Source organism: Centroberyx affinis, unplaced genomic scaffold (assembly GCF_046629955.1).
Source record: "Centroberyx affinis isolate AG114_WGS23_722 - 3 ecotype Tasmania unplaced genomic scaffold, CSIRO-AGI_Caff_v1 ptg000021l_1, whole genome shotgun sequence".
NCBI lineage: Eukaryota > Metazoa > Chordata > Actinopteri > Beryciformes > Berycidae > Centroberyx > Centroberyx affinis.
Window position 1 is genome coordinate 146,522 of NW_027278735.1, and position 15,625 is coordinate 162,146.

A 15,625-nucleotide genomic window follows, 5' to 3' on the forward strand; every position below is an offset into this window, starting at 1 on the left:
GTATTTCCTCCATGCAACAGTACATATAGTATTTTTGTCATTCATAGGGCTACACATGCTGTGGTTATTTTTCTTTTAATTTAATGTCCAGGTTATTTGGCACACAACGATTTTTGTATCTTTTTATTTAGGCTATACTATAGTTATAGGGCTTTGTTGATTGTTGATAGGGTGATTACACTATTAGCTGCAAATTATGACATGAATGAGAAGTTACTACATTAACACCTGTAACATGCATCAGGCTATTTACTCATAGCCAGCATGTGCCCAAAATACCACAACCAGTACTGCAACTTAAAACAGTATGGCACAAATACTAGACTACTGTAGGCTGTGTTTGTATTTTCTGTAGCATTACACGCAAGCTTGCTGAAGCCAAGACATTCTTCAGCTATCAACGCTATCAACTATTTCTGCTCAACACTGCAGTAAGCCTTCAATTACCACAGTATGGGTAATTACTATGTGGTTGTTGTTGCAGCCCTTGTAATTGTAATATCCTTTTTCATACGTGTGAATACGGTCGTAATGAATTGAATGTTGTCGTAGAGAAATACTTTGATTTATGGTGGTCAAAAGACATATCAGTAAGGAAAAGCCAATGGAGAGAATTACTGTACAGTCTGTGTGGCCATTATTATTCAGTTGTTTCTTGCAGGATTCTTACTGTAGGCTGTATCTGGATGCCTTTAAACAACCAGAAATGAGTGTTTTTGTAGGTTCTTGAAAGTAGTAACTTGAATTGTTTTCCAAAAGGTGTGTGTTCAGCAATCTTTCATTTTGACACGCATGGCAGCCTAACTTTGGCAGTGTTTAATTGTATTGATCGGCAGAGCTAGGCTGCATTGTAGGGCTGGGCGATATGGTCGAAATCAATATCATGATAATCATAAGGATTTTTCTCGATATCAATATATATCACGGTATGGTTCATGTAAAATCACGTTAAATAATCAAATGAATGTTCATCTCATTGAACCGAATGGTGATGTCAAACAAAACTGAAATTTTCAAATAATATTCCTACCATACCTCATTTTATCAGAGTTTTTTAATAAAATTTGCTTGTCATCATCAATTCAGACAGCAGAAATGTGTGTCACGATATTAAAATATCTTCATATCATCACAATATTATTCCACTGAAAGACGATAAACGATAATATTGAATTATCGCCCAGCCCTATGGCATTGGTCTCGCCAAATGAACAGAACTGAAGGAGGAAACACTCCAGAGTTCTATAAACTGCTCAGAACATGCTTGTTGTGAACGCACCCCGGACAACTTTTTTTTCTTTGGGTGACATATCATTCCCAAAAGTTTTTCGAGAGGCTATCAGATCCGAAAAGCACTTCTCTCTGTGCATTTTTCACTCGGTTTATGTGGGGTTTCATAGATGATTTCGCCTCCAGAAAGGTGGGCTCAGAAATTAGCCTGGCTGGAACACCAACGGTGTATAAATGAGTAACTTACCTAGTTCAGAGCCGTTCTCATCGACTTTCAGACTACTGATGTAAAACAAGGAGAATTAAAAAATGAAGAAAACCTAAAACCTCAGCGGTAAAGGTCAGGTTTTGGCGTCAGTCCCTCAGAATCAAAGAGCGAGGGTTTCTTTCTAGAGCCGCCATTTTGCACCGAGAGACGTTCAACAGTCATACAGGGAGAGATCCATCAGAGAAGAGGAGAGAGACCGATTTCTCCACCCACAGGAGGCAGGTTGAGGGAAAGTGGGCGCACCAAAAAAGTAAATGACAACACTTACATCACAAAATAACTGCGTTGAACGTCACAGATTGGTGATATAGAAAAGTGTAAGAGGACCCGAGGGTGGAAGTTTCTTTTAAGTTGAGCATTGCTTATTTTTGTCTAGTCTTTTACAGCCATTAGTACGTTTGGTAACACTTTACAATAAGGGTACACTAAGTTAAGGGTTAGTTAATGCTTAATAAGGGTTAGTTAATGCTTAATAAGGCTTAGTTGAGCATGAACTAACCCTTAACAGTTAACTAATGTGTAATTTACTAATGGTGTTCATGTTAACTAAGGTATTAATTTATACATTGAATAGTTTATAAAGATGACTATTAAATAATGTATAAATTAATACCTTAGTTAACATGAACACCATTGGTAAATGATTACCAGACACATTAGTTAACTGTTAATTAAGGGTTAGTTAATGCTTAATAACATAACAAGTTAACAGTTAACTATTGTGTGATTTACTAAAGATGTTCATGTTAACTAAGGTATTAATTTATACATTATTTAATAGTTTAGAAAGATGACTGTTAAATAATGTATAAATTAATACCTTAGTTAACATGAACACCATTAGTAAATGATTACCAGACACATTAGTTAACTCTTAATTAATGTACCCTTATTGTAAAGTGTTACCGTACATTTTACTGATGGCGATAGATCCTGTGTTTAGTTGAGACAATGTTAAGAATGTTAAAATGTTCAGGATACATCTTTTTTTTTTTTTAATGATTGGTTTGGTAATGTCTCTTCCTGTGTAAGCGCTAACGGGACACTAATGTAAAAGTTTGAACACTAAGAATGAAATTGTAGCCGTCACATGATCGGTGTAGTTTTAGTTTCAATTTCACTACTGAAGATTTTCCAGGGAAAAACTGACATATCACTGATGGTGGCATAACGTTTACCAATGAATTAATGTAGCCACGCTGCATTTTCTCCTCGTTTTAAGAAATTGTTTTGAAAGTTATTTTTAACTTAAATTATTTCTTTGTTTTTAAAGCATTTGCACTGACAGTTTTATGCATAACGAGAAAGATTATTTAAATTTATTGTAACGTGAATGAATAAAAGTTAATGTTCTTACAAAATGTGTTGTTTGGCTGTCATTGGGTCATCAGAAATGTACGGAAGAGGAGTAGGGCCACGTGTGAAAAATGTATTTGAGTTCTGAGAAATATGTCAGAATTCTGGGAATAAAGTCAGAATTCAGACTTTATTCTGACTTTAAAACTCAGAAGTAAAATACATTTTTCACGTGGCCCTAATTCTCTTCCATAGAAATGTGTTATATCACATGAATATAACAGTAAATAACCCACCCCACCCCACTTTCCTCTTCCCTCCCCCCTCCCATTTTGTGTTCTTGATAAAAGAAGACAGTAGTAGACAGAGGAATACCACTCAATTTACAAAATCCTATGTTCTGGGGCAGTCCAATTAATATTACAACTCTCCCTAAGCAGGAGAACAAAGACAGCTGCCACCTCTGCAAATAGCTGCCGACTCTCCTCTCGAAGCTCTCCACTGTTGACATCTGACCTTCATATATCAGCAGGGGCCAGAGAATCCTAGGGAGAATCCTATGTTGGTAGTTCCAGGCTTTGAATTTGCCTGGGAGACCAGGGGCCGGATTCACAAAACCCTCTTAAGAAAAAAAATATTCTGAAGTGCAATTTTTTTTAACTTTAGTCTTAAGAAAAAAAAATGCTATTCTCAAAAACAGTTCTTATATATTTTCTTAACTTTCTTCTTATGTTTCTTCCTAAGAAAAAACTTAGGAATAAATGGTATTTTTGAATTGAAAGTTCTCAAATTTGTTCTTGATTTTTTTCTTAACTTTAAGACGGCCCTTCACCTGTCTTAAAACTCCTACAGTGAAAAGGTAAGCCTCTAATATCATATTTAAACACATTTTAGACAAGTAGGTTATAGTTCAAAGTCTTCATAGGTTCCCCTACACCTAACATTAAGATGAACATTTATTGTAAAGCTTAGTTGGTGTAGGGCCAGGTAGGCCTCTGTCTCATGTCTGTTGAAAATAAGCTGCAAATTTTACAGTTATCAACAGCAACCAATGTTTAAATCATTCTCTAGTTGCCCTAAATAGGTTTTTCCCCAATTGTTTTATAGATGGAAGCACTTTGGGTTGCCTCCTAGCCTTGTCTCCTAGCCTCCTAGCCTTGTCTCCTAGCCTCAATGGCAGTAAGCCTAAAGTTTATTAACCAGAATTAATTCAGGCCCTATTTTGAGAAGTTCTTAAGTAGGAAAATCAAAGAAATTCGTAAGAAATGAGACTGTTACTAAGAAAATATTGAGGAATTGCGCTTAAGAGCCTTCTTAAGAACTTCCTAAAATTTCCTCTTATGTCATTTCTTAAGATCCATCTTAAGAACACATTGGTGAATCCGGCCCCAGACCTTTGATGTCTGATCCACTGCCTGTCATCAAAGGTGTACCTCAAGGCTCAGTCCTGGGTCCCACCCTTTTGCAGATGACTCTATCCTATATGTCAGTTCCTCCTCAACTTCTGTCTCGAAATTTCTCCAGGAAAGTTTTCTGAATATGCAGAATACCCTATCTGATCTGGACCATGTCTTGGATACTGCTCTAAAACCAAAGTTATGTGGTTTGGCTAGAAAAACTCGCCCTCTCACATTATAAAGACCTGCAATGGCTCAGAGCTTGAGGTTGTCACATACAAATATTTAGGAATCTGACCGCTAGTAAGGGTGTCCTTGAGTCCATGTTAATATGTATTTGTTCGAACCTGCCTGATAAAATAAAGGTTAAATAAAAAAGAATAAAAAGAAAACGCACATACGCATTCAGGTAGCATACACACTCAAAGGTGGATTTATAATTTACTGCATAACCATTTGAAAAAAAAAGAGTCCAGCTCTGTTTTTACACATTTTTAGTACAGACTGAAAATGCATCATTAAATACAAACTGCTAAATTAAACGTATGTACAATCACATTTTTCAGTGTTTAAAGTGGTAATTCGTGAGATTCTCCTTTTTTTTTTATTATTTTGTCTCCATCTTTGGTGCCGAATTCCTGTGGTGTTTTTGCACTGCACTTCCTGGAGATCACTTGTCAATCAAACAGGCAGGTGGCGCTCTTGTCTTTGTCTGTTCAGCCATGGTGGCTATCGCTGCTCATGCTAACTACCCAGTTCTTCTTCTTCTGGCGATTCCCAACAAACGTAAAAACGCATCACTTCCTGTACGCCAGAGGATTTTCCCCAGGAAAGAGCTACCAGGCACAGGCTGTTTAGAATAGACAATGTAAAGGTTCATGAACTGGCTGTAGGTTAAATCGCTATTGTGTTACATCAATCAGTGATAGCAAAACAGATAATCGTTTTTATGAAAATGTCACGAATTATTATTTTAAGACAAGCCAGAAAAATATCATTTTCTGGGAACATGCTTTCTATGCTTTAGCAGTTTTCGTGAAAATAATGGTCACATTCCAAAGACAGTAGCAGTTCTATTTAAGAAATGTTGCCTCCACTTTAGAGAAGCAATGGCAAAACTTTTGGCACATGCAATCCATTTTCTTACACAGAAAAAAGAATGGGGAACCTACTGTATAGCTGGATTTACACAGGTAAAAACATCCAATCTTTTCATCAGTGTATAAACAGAGATAAACCGCATGAAATCTTAATAATTCTTGTTTAGACAGCTATGGCCCCCTTTAAATCTGGCATTAACCTGTCTCCTATCCATTATGCTTATGCTTTCAGCTCATACTGAAGGAGGGCACAGTTCACAAAATAGATCTGGCATTTTCAAGAACTGTCTTGAAAAAATGCAGGTAGGTAGATTGTGAATTATAACGATTGCTCACTGTTTGTTGTTTGAGCCTGTGTAAATCTAGCCAAAGACATTCAACACTAAGTACACCATTCAATATTTACAAGCATATATTTACATCAATGTACAATATACAGAAGACAAAACTCTGCCCTTCTACTCAACCAGCCCAGGCCATTTTAAAGATCAGACCTAGGTTTAGGACTGGGAGAAAAAAATAAAAAAAATAAATAAAAATAAAAATTGCACTGTGAAAGGTGTTCCAGATAGGATTTCAAATCAAACTGCATGTCGGAGAAATCTTTTCATTATATTCAAATTAAAACAAATCCTCAGAATGTGAATATGCCACCCTCCTGACTCTTTGGAAAATATGTTTTTCCAGCATCGTGCAGCCTACCAACATTTGTCTTCACTAAATAACATAACACAAGTGACAGCTGGCTCTCCATATTTCAGTGCTGTGAGCAAGCAACTCATCACATTTGGACACTGTAATTATTATTAACCATTCAGCATAATGCACGACCACAGAGACTACTTACATACCCATCCTCACGTAGTTGTTGTATGCGGATGGGAAGCTCTGCTGCACTTTGATGTAGCTGTAGCCAAATGGGATGCTGTGATACCAACCAGGATGTACACAGATCAGTGTTCATGTTTTCTAGTTAATAGTTGTGAATGGAATTGGATCCTTCCTTAAAAATAGAAAATGCATTTAACCTATAGTATGCGTAATTAACTGTCTGACTTCAACTGTTTTGCACTAAAAATTCGCCTTGACCATGAAGTCATGTCCAAATATTGGATAACATAATATGCCATGTTGAAAACCTCATAACTCTAATTTTGGTGTTTTCATTTTTTTTGTTTGAATTCAAAGTTGGTGTGGCCACTTACTGGTTGAACCCAGGTAAATTAACACCATTCAAAACCAATTCTATGGTCGTCAATCTACTAATGGCTCTTCCGCGGAATTCTTCAAAAACCGATTTGTAGGAGATACAGAACCGTGTAAAATGTGTTTTATGTTGGCTTTTCCCATTAACTCAAATCAGTGTCCGTTGCCGCCCTCGGACAAAATCCGGCTGGGCTCGGTGAACTTGGCCGTTGCTAGGTAGAACAGGGCGGGGCCGGGCACGAGGGCCAATAGTGGCAGGTCCTGCTCCAGCTTGTCCAGTCGGGAGATAGAGATGATACCGTAAGCGTGGAGCAGCCAGTGGCTGAACAGGACGACGAGATGCTTCTTCTTCGCTACCAGGTTCTTGAAAGACTGTGGCGGGGGGGCGGGGTGGGTGCACAGAGAGAGAGAAGGAAGGAGAGAGAGAGAGGGGGAAAAAAAGGAAATATGATGGAAAGATTGGTTTAATGGACATGTGGATCCCAACATGATAGATAAAGCTAGTCAAGACAGGTCAACATTACTGGTGATGTGCCAAAATTTTTATCACTTAAAAAAATTTGTTTCCCTGGTGGTGTGTTGTTGTTTTTCCACTGTACAAAGAAATTCTGCTGGGGGTTAGTAGACTAATATAATGCCTGGCAACTTCCTTATAGAATCAACACCTGTGAGATCAAATACAAGTCTCCACTTATTACAAGGCAACTAGCTATAGGTTACTTTCCGTAGGCTACTTCCATTCTCTGTTATCCTGTGAAGTGTTTTTAAAACGTTTTACCATTTGAATAGCCAGCGATAGAAAACACAATTCACAAAAAAATTGAAATGACTTTGTTATTTTCTTCTCTGGCACAAAATCGAGGAAAAGACAGCTTTTTTTTTAGGGGATGTAAATGTTTCCGTAACACTGGGTTAGCCACAGATCTCTCCTCAAGTGACTTCTCCCTTGCTTTCCCTTCGTGTTTCCTACCAGCTGGGATGCTGCAAAATCTAAGATCAGCCTTTTTATTTATGTTGTTACTGAACCAGTGTAGAAAACAACATATCATAACTGACAGACAGTCTTATCTGACTGCTAGCTAGCTGCTTTGCTGTCACCTGTCTGTGGCGATTAATATGATGTCATGCTAATACTATGGATTGTTGGTTGTGTGCCACAATGATGTTCTGCATACCATGATGGTGGGACATACCAATTTGAAAGGGTGTATTGACTTTTTTATATCCAGTGTGTATTTATGCGCGCGCACACACACACACGCACAGTGAAATGAGTGTTGTTACCTGTATCTCAGAGGCAGACATGTAAACAGCAAGCGTGACCAAAGACAGGACCAATATGATGTAGGGAAACGCATAGTCTGGAAGACACAATCAATCAATCAATCAATGAGAGTATAGTATATATACAGTATAATTTGGTCATGTGAAAATGTTTTATAATTTAACCTAGAATGCTCATTGTATGGAATCACAGGCTTTCGTTTATGTAACCTGGCTATGGGCCGACAAGATGGCCCACTGGCCAAATGGAAAAATTCTGCAACTTTGTCTTGTAGACCAGCTGTCTGCCTCCACAGCTCTTTTCTATTGACTGAACTCTGTTGTTCTGATTCAGAGTTGGTTACGTCCAAGGACTTTGAAGTCAACTCATGGTACATTCCCTACATGTGGTCTCAAACTTAGACCGAGGACAAGAAAAGTTCTCATCTAAAAGTTACACTCAAAACGTTTCTAGAAACAAGCTTGGATCCATTGTCAGTGACAGGGTTCCTACACATTTTCAATTAAAAAATTCCATACTTTTTCCAGACCTTGATTTGTTTTGAAGATTTTGTCTGGTGTTCAATATGATTTACGCAGATAGACATCTTGCCCCTGCTAACTAGGTCATATCACTGTATAGATGAAGATTGTTCTTCACAGCCACAAATATCAGAATATGTGAGATGATTGGCAGGGTTCCTACACGGTTTCCTTTTTAAAATTCCATATTTTTCCCAGACCCTATGTTCTTGACTGGATTTGATTTTGGTGGGTATTTGATATAATGCATGCTGACAGCGGCTGGGTAATAAGAGCGTCCCTCTATCTGAACATTATTCTTCACATCAACAAAAACTGTGGACTCAAAGTGGCTCTACAACAACATAAAAGCTAGAATTATGTGTGTATTGGACCTGAACCGCAACATTTTCCAGACATTTTCTCAAATTCCCAAACTATTCAAGACCTGGAAATGATCAAATTCATTTTTAATACTTTTCCAGACCTGCGTAGGAACCCTGCAGTGAGGAGTAAACCTGGGATGTAGACCTAAGAGGCATTTTGGCACAGCTGAAAACCGGAAATGATGGGCTACAAAGATGTTTCAATGAACTGACCCATACTGCTGAATGGCCAGTGGACTTCTGGGTGTCCCATAGCTTAGTGTCTGACAAAGTGGGTTAGGGGGGAGAGACACTTTCTGAGCAGCTTTCGCATAGTGATAAACATAGAGGCCTAGAGATACTTTCTACTACTACTACTGCTGCTACTAGTACTTCTTATAATACTCACACAGTAGTCCGCCTCCCACAGCCTGCAGTACAGTGAGGATGGGAAAGAAGTACAGAGCGGCGTAGATGCTCTTGAAGCGATCCGACTTCCCCAGACCGCATGCTATCTTCTTCACCAGCAGGGGGCGCAGCAGCATCATCAGCACCAGGCAGAACGCATAGTAGATTAACACAATGGTATAGCTAAGGAGAGAGAGAAGAAGAGGCAATACAGTTAAACACACAATGGGTTATGTAATAACATGATGTAGAGAGAGAGAGAGAAGAAAGACGAATTGAGACTTTTGTCCGGGTCACTCAATTTTGACACAAACGAACTGTATGTGTTTACAGACTGAATGGCAACTTTTATATCGGTTAGACCAGTGGTTCTCAACGTGGGGTCCGGGGACCACCAGGGGTCCTTGAGGGGGTTCCAGGGGGTCCCCAGAAAATGGATGAATTGTTAAACTTCACCATTATTTCATTTACAAGAAGTTAACACGGTTATAGAATGTAGAAGAATGACTGTTTTGATCATAGTTTCTCTGTTATCTCTCTACCTACAATACAGATAGTCATGGAATTCTGGACAAAATCATATCTGACAATAAAAATATTCTCAGATTGGGGTCCGTGGCCCTAATGTGTACTGAACTTGCGGTTCTTGGTATGAAAAAGGTTGAGGATCACTGGGTTAGACTATGGATGCATAATTTCATACAGCAGCTTCCATTTTAAATCCCCCATCTATCGTGGCACTCACTTCACTAGAGATGATAGTTTTCACATGTATCATTGCGAGGTAAACGCATGATTGCAACGCTACGAGCAGGGCAGGAAACTACATTTTTGGGTGATATCCAAAATTGTATATTATCACCGACTACTTACAGTGGGTAGACGGCCTCCTGCGTGCAGTGCAGCGTAGTGACGTAGTCTGGACTAGGGTTATACAGCATGGTGTACCAGTCCGACAGCATCTGGACGCGGCACGAGCGGATACTGAGCATCCCCACCGGCTCGCTGACCAGCAAGGTGACCACAGCCGACACGCTGCACTCCACCATGGCTATGATGTGCTGCAGCAGAGCGCTGGAGCTGAGGACGCGTGGACACAACACCAGATAAGACGAAACTTGAATTGTTGGGAAATGGTGCAGTCGGATACAGCAAGGAAAAACAGAATATGGTAAGAACATAGCAAATGGTTGAGGGGTATTACCGTATTGCCTCTAATATTGGCCCGGGCCTTTATTTCCCTCAGCTGCAGAGGGTACCAGGCCTTTATTGGAAGCAGGCTTATATTAGAGACAGGCCTTTATTTCTAATTCCCTCTGTTTGATAAGTATATTTGCTGATATTTTAGTACGAAGCCTCCTTGTTTTCTGATCTGCTTCTGTTGGGGTTCGTTAGGTAGCCGTTTTTTTGTTACTGCAACGCATTACGATAATTACGGTAATCGATGACGGCACGCTCCAGAGACTTCCGCAGGCCGAGCCGTCTCGTGGCATACTGCCATCTTGTGGCACTTGTACGTTACTACAAACTACAGTTACATTATATAACAGGCACCAGGAGTTTACCGGGATCCACCGTTGTTTTTTCCTTCGTTTTTTACCACGGCCCCAGCCATTATCGGAGACCCGGATTTTAATTGACTACCTGCCACTATTAGAGGAAATACGGTAAGCAAAACACAACCAACACCGAGACAAAGAAAAATAAACGATAATATGCATGATATGAGAATGTGCTAAAAAATTAAATGGTATTTGGTGAGAAGAGAAGAACTGATAACACTGATGGGCATCAGCACAAACACTTTCTTGGATTTCTATAAAATTTATTGACCTATACAAGAAGTAAATCAGTTTGTATAAAAGTTTTTGATTCTGTATGTTAATCGTGACATAAAATTATCTCCATAGTGATTTTATGTGCATTTGTTGGTTGGCAGCCATTTTGCAATTGTCTTTTTAGGACCATTCTGCTGGCATCTTGTCACTGTCTGAAACATCAAGGACCACAATGGAGATGAGTCTGTGACTTTAATGTGTCACCCTTGACAATGTATTGCACATGTTTGTAATGTGAATTTTAATACTGATTGTCAAATAAACTACACTAAACTAAAGCTTTCTATGGTTTACAGTTCTGCTACACTGTCCCTTCCATATGGACGGAAGCAGAAGTACAGTACGTGTATGTGTGCATCCAGACCTCTTCTTTCCAGAGTACCACTCTATGAAGAACCAGTGGAGTACCAGCGGCAGCATGGCCATGAAGCCCAGATACAGCCAGTCGTAGAGCTCGGGGGATTCTGTGCAGCGCTCACACACCTTCTGGAGGTTCGTCCGCTCCCCGCGAGGACAGACCTGGCGAGACAGGAGGGAGGACGGAAACACAGGAGATGGACGGGATTAGGACCAGGCAAGCACGCCATATGACCCTATGTGTTCATGCCTTACGCTTAAATGCTTGATCGTGAAGTTGATGCCTATGTATGAATTTCTTTCCAAAGCCTTTGTCTTTCCATCAAGGAAAAATATGGCATCTTAGTAGTTTTGATTTGTTTCACACTTGTTTGGTCACTGCATAATTCCATTTGTGTTATTGCATAGTTTTGATGTCTTTACTATTATTCTAAAATGTGGAAAATAGTAAAAATAAAGAAAAATGCGTGTGTCAAAACTTTTGACTGGTAGTGTATGTATTCAGTGTATTTTATTCAGTTACATCATCACACGTGTGTATTTGCGTGTGTGTGGTTTTACAAACACAAAATTCAACAGTGATCCATTCCTGACAGACAAGAACTGACAACAGGTATTAAGCAGATTAATACAATACATTGCAATATTTAAATGAAATGTAACTATTAAAAACTGACTGTAATACAGCCTGTAATAAATGTTTAATTGGATGGCTATCCAGAGAGATGTTATTATTTTGTGTTATGTTGTGTAAATGAATCTTATTTTTCTCTGTGTGTACCATACTCATGATATAGGCATGTGATACCATCCTGACACATACTAAGGAGTGATTCTCATTCCCCAAACACCTCACTAGTGCCATTCTACTCTCTCCACTAATAAAACTGAACTCTATCTCTCAAATTGTAAAAAACAAACACAAGTCTGTTGTACAGTGATTCTCAACCTCTTTCACATCAAGGACCCCTAATTTAGTCCAAATTAGGGCCACAGACCCCCATTTGATGAGATTTTGTCTCTTGGACCTAAATCTGAGAATATTTTATTGTTAGATATGATTTTGTCCAGAATTCCATGACTATCTGTATTGTAGATAGAGAGATAACAGAGAAACTATGATCAAAATAGTCATTCTTCTACATTTCTAATTGTGTTAACTTTTGTAAATTAAATAATACTAAAGTTTAACAATTCATCAATTTGCTGGGGACCCCCTGGAACCCCCCCCCAAGGACCCCTGGTGGTCCCCGGACCCCACGTTGAGAACCACTGGTTTTATACTCACGCCACACTCTTCCTCTACTGATCCGTTGACGTTGATTATCCTGCCACAGTACAGGCCCGGACATGTAGAGCTCATGGCCACAGCTGCAACAAGATAAAAACAATTACTATTGCAATAAACAGAAGCTTCTTTTAACAGCTTCAAATGGGGTCTAAAGTCATTCTATCATTCCCATATGACATGAATGCAACATTATGCTTTCTTCACATCAAATGGGAATAACCCTCACAATGACTTGAGGGTTGAAAGGAACGACCTGTATTTCCCATATGGAGACAGAGGGGGGAGTGGCCAAACACTGTATCAATTGCCCGTAATAGTCTTCTGCATCATGTGTATGTTATTTTGTTTTTGAAAAATACCATACAAAAAAGAAAGCTGAGGTGAGCAGTATTTTCTAGTAGTATTTACTAGTTGAAAGCTGAGCAGAACAATATCTTCTAGTAGTATTTAGGCTACCGTCTAAAAGCTGAGCTGAACAGTATTTTCAAGTGGGAAGCTCGTATCTACCATCTTCCCCACACACCTGAATGCATTAAACTAACAATATCCACGTACAAAGAGAGAAAGAGAAAGGAAAATGCAAGTATTGGGTGCTAAGAGTCTATGTCCACCGGTGGTCGTTATTAAATATCCAGTGTTGATTAAGGTTAGCTAGTAAGTACACATTTTCACAAAGTCCGCAATTTATCAACAACACAACTTAACTGGTCACTGGTGAAATTGACATGCTTACAGTTATTATTTTAGCTAACTAAAAGTTACGTCATCTAGCTAAGGATTTTGGCTGGTTTAGCCAGTCAGCTAGTAAGAGCTAACTAGCTAACGTTAACTCACAATGTAACAACAATAATGTTGCATACAGCAGCGGTCAAACTAGCAAGCTAACTGGCGTCAGATGACAAGGAAAAACGACACAGTGAAGCTACATGCAACTTCAACTTACCCATTTTGGCCTAAATAAAGATTAAAAGCAAGAGTGCTACAATATTCCCATTTGGTAATAGATAACTCCTAACCGGAACCGAACTTAACCAACGTAGCACAAACCGGAAGACAACTGTTTTTTTTTTTGTTTTTTTTTTCAATCTTTATTGAAAAAACATTCAAATATACAAACAGTGCACACATGTGCTCATCATAGTAGTATACAAAGAAACAAGAATATGACTTTAAATAAAAGTAATAATAATAATTATTTACCCCCCCCCCAAAAAAAACCCCCCAAAAAAAACAGAGTTGGGATAAACTTCATTAATATAAAATTATGATAAAAAAAAGTTGTATTACTTTTTTTAGTGTTTATAAGTTTACAATGAATTCAATGTTATATTTATCCTGTTCAAAATGTGTAATGACATTTTTACACTCAATTTTAATATTATGATTAGTTTTACACAATATATAATCTTCTATTCGAGTCCAAAAATAATTGAATGTATATGGTAAAATAAATGCATTAACGGAAGACAACTGTTTTTAGTGCAGTTTGTAAATCACAAAACACAATGCCACAGATGTCCCAAGTTTTGACTGCAGGAATGTCCACCAGAGCTCATGTTGCAGCATGATAATTCACGGCCCCATGTTGCAAGGATCTGGACACAATTCCTGGAAGCTGAAAACATCCCAGTTCTTGCACGGCCTGCATACTCTCCAGACATGTCACCCATTGAGCATGTTTGGGATGCTCTGGATCGGCGTGTACGACAGCTTGTTCCACTTCCTGGCGACATCCAGCAACTTGGCACAGCCATTGAAGAGGAGTGGACCAACACTCCACAGGCCACAATCACAACCTGATCAACTCTATGCGAAGGAGATGTGTCGCACTGCATGAGGCAAATGGTGGTCACACCAGATACTGACTGGTTTTCAAAAAATGCATATCTGTAGCCCTAGCCATGTGAGATCCATAGTTCAGTGCCTAATAAATGTCTTTTTTCAAGATAATCCTGCACATTTTAGAGTGGCCTTTTATTGTGACCAGCCCAAGGCACCTGTGCAATAATCATGCTGTTTAATCAGCATCTTGATATGCCACAGCTGTCAGGTGGATGGATTATCTTGGCAAAGGAGAAGTGCTCACTAACACGGATTTAAACAAATTTGTGAACAAAATTTGAGAGAAATAAGCCTTTTGTGTGCATAGAAAAAGTCTTAGATCTTTTATTTCAACTCATGAAAAATGGGAGCAAAAACAAAAGTGTTGCAATTATATTTTTGTTCAGTCTAAAAACGAGAGAAATTACCAGATAAAAATAAAAGTAGAATTGATACAGTACTCATGACATGCGAGGTATGGATTACAAAAACACAATAAAACAAATAAAATCAAAACGGAAGAGTAACCGATTCAACAGAAAGCAATTCTGAAAAAGTGCGTTTTTAAGAGAGATTTGAAAGAAGAAACAGAGCTAGCCTGCCTGATCTCCTCCGGCAGGAAGTTCCAGAGTCGTGGGGCCATGATTCCAAGGCTCGGTCTCCTCTGGTTTTTATCCTTGACCTAGGGATTACTAACAGACCTCTGCCAGAAGATCTCAGGCTGCATTTAGGCTTGTAAGGGGTTAGTAAATCAGAGATATAATCCGGGGCCAACCCCAAACATGCTTTAAAAGTAATCATTAAAATCAATTCTAAAACGTACAGGTAACCAGTGTAGAGATGCTAAAATAGGCGTTATGTGGACTCTTCTATTGGATTTTGTGAGTAGTCTTGCTGCAGCATTTTGAACTAGTTTGAGTTTGGAGAGGTTGTATTGAGAAAGACAGGAATACAGCGAGTTACAATAGTCTAATCGGGATGAAATGAAAGCGTGGATAACAGTTTCTAGATTCTTAGCGGATAAAAAAGATCTAATTTTCGAGAAAAAGAACAAAAGACAATTTCTTTTACAAAAGGCAAAGGAAGCTCATATGCAGATATCTGTTTATAGAGATTAGCCGAAATGTCGTCTGGACCTAAAAAGCTTGTGAAACAATCCGGTCGTAGATGTCGTCTCTCAACTCCAACTCCATTCTCGCGTCTCAAGTTGCTAATCGGACTGTAGTCTTGGCCCGGATATCCGCTGGCTACACCGGAAACCCC

The 15,625-nt window shown here is 38.9% G+C and overlaps 1 protein-coding gene across 1 annotated transcript; it reads right to left on the minus strand.

The window, feature by feature from the left end:
* Positions 1 to 4,601: 4,601 nt before the first annotated feature.
* Positions 4,602 to 13,569, minus strand: jkamp (jnk1/mapk8 associated membrane protein). The gene is made up of 7 exons (XM_071543801.1): positions 13,485 to 13,569; positions 12,539 to 12,621; positions 11,258 to 11,412; positions 9,929 to 10,135; positions 9,057 to 9,238; positions 7,782 to 7,858; positions 4,602 to 6,869 (listed from the first exon to the last, which is right to left on the minus strand). Exons 1-7 carry the CDS (start codon positions 13,486 to 13,488, stop codon positions 6,651 to 6,653), a joined length of 927 nt encoding a protein of 308 aa, XP_071399902.1. The 5' UTR covers positions 13,489 to 13,569; the 3' UTR covers positions 4,602 to 6,650.
* Positions 13,570 to 15,625: the final 2,056 nt, after the last annotated feature.